Source organism: Hesperophylax consimilis, chromosome 20 (assembly GCF_061612785.1).
Source record: "Hesperophylax consimilis isolate HC1 chromosome 20, BYU_Hcon_1.0, whole genome shotgun sequence".
Taxonomy (NCBI): Eukaryota; Metazoa; Arthropoda; class Insecta; order Trichoptera; family Limnephilidae; genus Hesperophylax; species Hesperophylax consimilis.
This window is the reverse complement of record NC_142855.1, coordinates 15,035,589-15,041,588: the sequence shown is the minus strand read 5'-3', so window position 1 is coordinate 15,041,588 and position 6,000 is coordinate 15,035,589. Positions and strand designations below refer to the sequence as shown.

Below are 6,000 nucleotides of genomic sequence, written 5' to 3'. Positions count from 1 at the left end.
TTTAACCATTTTTTCCTTTTTACGTAATTTTCAATTTAATTATTTTTCTTATAAATTTTCAATACGGACTCAACACGAGTCCTACACAATTTACAGCATAAAAAAAATTCTAATCTGGTCTCAATCCAACACTAAACCAAAACATGTGCTCAAAATCAAATGCAATATACATTTTCAAAAGTTATTAACCACTCAGAACATTAGAACGTCAAAAGACGTAAATATGATAATAGCGGTCAAGACATTAGAACGTCTTTTCACGTAAACGCGCGAGATTTTACAAAAATTGATTTATTTCCATCACTAGTATACGGATTGCCATGATTTAAAAAACAGAGTATCGATAATGAATAACACTACGCGTCTGTATTCAAGAATATCTATGGAACGTAGAGGTGCATTATCTAAGCCGATTGAAACTGTCAAGATGTTCGTTAATAATTTATTGCGTTTCTAAATAATTTATTAAAAATATTTTAGTTTGGACGGTTAATATTTTGAGGTGACTAATAGTTTTAAATATATTTCTTCAATATGTAAAGTGTTATTCCTTTATGCTACTCAGAAAAAAGTACATTTTTCAAGGCTTTGAAATAATGGTAAGCGATTTTTACATATTTTTGACGTTTTCATAAAATGTATATTTAGAAACGCAAATATTTACGTATAACAACACAATGCGATAGTGGATTTCATAATCTTTCCAAAACATTTTTTAGAATGAGGCTACGTTTCCCAAAACGTGAGTTATGAAGATTTTAGTAAAACTCGTAAATAACACAAAAATTATCACGTTCTGACAGTTCTCAAAGGGACACATAATAAATAAAATTCTATGTCTGAGAGGTTAAAAGGAAAGGTATATGTGTCTGTACCTAAATCTTTTCTAATAATCAATATTTGATAATTAATTAGAAGCTATGTCTAGTTTCAACGTTACAGATACATTGGGAATGTATCTAAAATTCTTGCTAATGTGTCGGAAAGTGACACAAATGTAACTAATATGCCACAAAAATGGCACCAAGTTTGCCACAAAGGTGCAAGTGTAACTATATATATACACAATATCCAAAATTGAACAGATGACAACCAATACACCCGAATGTAACAAATAATTCACAAAGATTTAAGGGTGGTACTGGTATGCGACTAAAGTGACAAATAAGCCACATGTTTGTGTCAAAAATTTGACATTTATGCCACATTTGCAGCAACTAGTCGCAATTTCACCAAAAATGTGACAAAAATGGCAAAAAACATGCCACAGAAATAGCAACATAGTTGGCACAAGGCAATTGACGTGACTAATATGCTACAAAGATTATAAATAATATTCTACGAATGTAACAACACGTCACTAATGTCAGTTGGTGTAACAATAAAATTACAAACTGATTACGAATGTAACAAATACGCCAAACCGCGGACAGATTACAACAATAACACTACATTTCTATCATCAATCATTTTGGGAAATGTTCAGATGTTAACAAAATGTCCGTAACGAAAGCTGTACTGCCATTTGTACTAAAACACGAAGATTGCAACACGAAGACAAAAATCACTACATTTAATAATCCACTGAAGAGAAAACCAATAGAAATGTGTCCGTTTGTATCTTGAAATGTCACTAGCCTGGCAACCATCAGTCTTCTTTCAAATCGGTACTGGATACATCACACTTCTAGGGTTAATCTATTCAGTGTTAATATAGGCACATTTAGTTTAGCAGTGGATTGAACTCAAATTAAATATAATTAAAAAAATATCATACCATAATATTATGTAACAATAATTCTCCTAAAGCCATCTTCCGAGTTATTTTAAATACAAGGCTTAGTAAAATAAACCAAGTTTCTTTCCAAATGACCAATAATGCAAACAGGCATACAAGATACTCTCGGTATCAAACGCCACCTTTCAAAAGCGAAATGGTTGTAACAAACCCCGAATTGGGAATGCAATCTCCTTCCCTTAATTCAAACCTGTTATTACATTTTTGGTCAAATGGATAAGCATAATTTACACATCATATCATTTTCAACAATCGCTGACGGCAAACTTTCGGCCCATTTTCGAGAATATTATTCCCTCGTTGCCAAAAGTGTCGACTTACAACCAGTCGATTTATATACACATGTGAAACATTGACGAACAAATCGCACTCCCACAATAATTAAACTGTCAAAGTCAAAAATTTCAGTGCGTACTAACATTTGGCAGAATACCTTTAACAGATCACTCAACAAAAAATGCCAGAATTCAATTCAAATTAGTGTTTTGCCGAAATTCAAATGTTACTTTGTTACTGCAATAGTTCAAGCTACATAACACAGATGGCTCTAGTATTTAGTAGCTCATAGAGTTCTCCAACAGATGTCTCTAGTGTATAGGTCTGCCCCTCCTTGTTCAAAACTGAGTTAGGATTCGAGCAACTGAAAGATTCTAAGTGCCTAAGAGAATGGAAGATAACCTCCTGGCAGTCATATACAGTCGTCGCCATTACGAGTGTTTTAAATCTAAGGCCCCGTTAAATGCTGCCGATTTTAGGCCCGTTTCAGCTTTTAAGCAATTTTTGATCAGCTGAAAAGCACGAAACTGTTGTTATGCTTATCAGCTGATCGCAATTTGTTCAAAAGCTGAAACAGATCTAGGATCGGAGTTTAACGGGAAAATTTCAAATTTTAAAACAAAATGGCGCTGATTTTCCATTTGAATTGCTGCAAAACGTTCCAATAATATGTAGGTACACAATTAAACTTTTCCCAGTTTCATTTATTTTGATTTAGGACAGTCCAGTTTTGAGAGTGCGAAATAGGTGAAACATGTACAAGCAAAAAAGTTTCATATAAACATTCTTTTTTTAAAAAAAACAACGCCATCTGTTGGTCGTCAAAGCAACACGCGCTATTGTTTCTCTATCTATGCGTGGCGGGGTACAGATAGCAAGAACAATGAATTCACTCTATAAATTAACCAGTTGTAAATCGCAATCAGCGATTCCGCCGTTTTTAACATCGGTGCAACTCGAAGTCCAGTCGACGTCGCATAGCAAAAAAAAATTGCACACAGATTGCAGGCGAAACAGCCGTCACAAACAGAAATAAATTAAAATACAGTACCACTTTACTATAATAACTAAGAGAGATCGAAAAAGCTGAAAAATCTTTAGTTGTGTATATTATAGGTTCCGGAATTAGAGTTGACCGAAATCACATACTGATTGGGCTGTAAGGATTATATATATATATATACACAGTGTGTATTAATTCAATACAGAAAATAATTTCCCTCAGGGCTTGTCATCTTTGGGTATGCTGTGTGGGGAGTCTTTTTGATGTAATTACATTTTTTTTCTAATTTTATTGTAATTTTCTTTTCTGAAGTCGGTTGACAAGTTTAAAACAAGCCATTACGCAAGCGTTAGCACTGCGTTTGCGTCAAATGCGGCCACGCTACCTACATCTTTGATTTAACGACGTTTTTGTTATGCGTCGTCGACAAAACTCCGAGTCAAAAGTAATTATTATTATTAAAAACAAAAAAAACATTCCTAAAAAAAGGATTGCACCTCTGAAACTATATTCTAGTTATAAAGGAAACGACATTCGCAACAACTCAAAAACTTACTGGATGAACTGATAGAATAATTTATTCTAGGCGTGCACTTCGTAGACCTGTCTGGGGCCTAGGAGTGAAAAGGTTTAGTAAATTGTCAAACTGAACTTCAATTTTTCCTTATCTATCACAAATTGGCACTCTTTTTTTGGTTCAGTTCAGCAGTTGGCACTGCTCCAACCTTCTGAAGCAAGCCCAACCTTCAGCAACCCCGAGGCAGTGGGGAGGGGAAGGAGATGGGTCATAGGAAGGTCAGAAAGTACCTGGCTATTCAGATGTGATCACCAAACACGCTGGCCAAAGGCATTTCACACTACTAGAAAGTATATTCAGTGAATTCAAATTACTTTAATTTTTATAAGTAAATTGATTATTTTTGTTGCTTTAACAAATGTCGTTTCCTCTAGAAATTAGTTTTATTTATTCGAAGCGAAGATGTTTTAATTTCGCGCATTTTTCACACAGTATTGTTCGTATGTTTTGTCTTCAAATCTCTCATTAATCACTGTTAATTTTTTTCACACTTGATTGTCAATTGAGCACCACTAAAACAATGGTATTATTATTATCATCATTATTATTTTAAGCAATATTCTATTGCACATTGCGAACAGTTTATGTATTTAGTGTCCCTGCGGCAGTTACACGGCCGTTTCCGGCGAACCTGGGATCCAAATTCTACGTTTACTCATTTCCACTGCTGCACGGACTCTGATGTTAAAAGGACAAGCAATTGTTCCCAGCCTTGCCCGCGTTTATTCCCATTTGTATTGCAAACCTCCTAAAAAATCCTTTAAATATTTAGACATTTTCAGTAATTCAAGTTTGCAACAGTTGAAATTAATTAAACTTTAAACAATCATAGCTTGCAATGGAAACAGCATTTAAAGTTAAAAGTAGTTGCATTATGGTGGAAATTATTAGCAGAACATCCCGTACAAATTTCACATTGCCAGAGTGCTACATTCACAACGCTAATATAACTTGAAATTTGAGTCACCAGAGTGTTACGTTAACAACGCTAATATAACTTGAAATTAGAGTCACCAGTTGCGTTCACAACGCTAATATAACTTGAAATCAGAGTCACCAGAGTGTTGCGTTCACAACGCTAATATAACTTTAAATCAGAGTCACCAGAGTGTTTACATTCACAACGCTAATATAACTTGAAATTAAAGTCACCAGAGAGTTGCGTTCACAACGCTAATATAACTTGAAATTAAAGTATTTTGATAAGGTATATCAAATTAAATTCAGAAAATGCTAGCTTAAATCAACTAAGAGTTTTTTTTACTACCATTGTGAACGCTTTTTAATAATTTTCAAAGTTATACCAACTAGATTTTAACAAACAGAATTTAAATCTTTTTAAAATATCGAATGTAGCCTACACTTTCGAGTAGTAAAGGTGTGGAGTTTGAAGTTGTTTTTTTTACTCCAAATGTAAACGAGGCCTTTTTAAAAAGATTCTCAAATTTTGATGAAAATTTTTTGATCTTGTTGAAATATGGAAATAAACCGAAAATGTAGATTTTAAAAGAATCAGATGCAGAACTAATAATAAATGTTAAAAAACATTCTAACAGCGGTCCCCAAACTATTTGTCATAATTTTTTTTAACGGAAGGTTTAACGAGAAACGCACAGTTAAATTTTTTTAATTTAACAATTTTTTTATTTATTTATTATCTTAATAAAATAGCCTTTTCATCAAAGTTTTTTTTTTTTAATGCTTGTTGGGGATGTTTTGTTGTTGTTGGTCGTGGGCTCGTCCTGTTGATTGGGCGGCAGACGCACCCGGAATGGATAGTCGTCGGGTTGTCCTCTAATAGTCGTCTATGTCGTATATGTCATAGACCTCCTCCTCGTCCAGCTGCATAGACTGGAAGTCTACTTTGTACCGCAGGAGACCTGGAAATGTAAGAAAAAAGGTTGAGTAAATTCATAACACTATTGAGTCCTAAAACCTGCAGCATAAAAAGTGTAAATATTTTTTCACATGTGTCAATATCCAACTTTGAGTGCCTCTGTAATAATATGATAACATTAACGTACAATTTTAACCCGTCAGGCTGATTTGTTCGCTTTCGGAAACAGCTCAAATGCTCTCATAGAAATCGTTGCATCTCCCTTACTGTCATGGTGAGAAATATGATTTAAACGGGGTTAGAAAGAGAAAACACCACGCTTTATATTCAAATCCAGAAGTTAACAGCAGAAAAATTTGCACACCTATATGAAAAGAATCTTCAATTATTAATATTGTTACTATTTTATAAGATACTGGCTGTAGTCTGTCTGTGCAAATAGAGAAATAATAGCGCGTGTTGCTTTTACGTCTAACAGATGGCGCTGAAGATTGCAGTTAAAAAAAAAA

General features: G+C 33.9%; 1 protein-coding gene across 2 annotated transcripts in view; it reads right to left on the bottom strand.

The window, feature by feature from the left end:
- eRF1 (eukaryotic release factor 1) overlaps positions 1-6,000 on the bottom strand; it is a 40,483-nt gene continuing 34,483 nt past the window's right edge. For both annotated transcript variants that reach the window (XM_089644080.1, XM_089644079.1), the window contains exon 9: positions 1-5,534. In XM_089644080.1, coding sequence (XP_089500206.1) covers positions 5,449-5,534 — 86 coding nt within the window. In that variant the 3' untranslated portion in view covers positions 1-5,448. The remainder of the gene's footprint in view (positions 5,535-6,000) is intronic.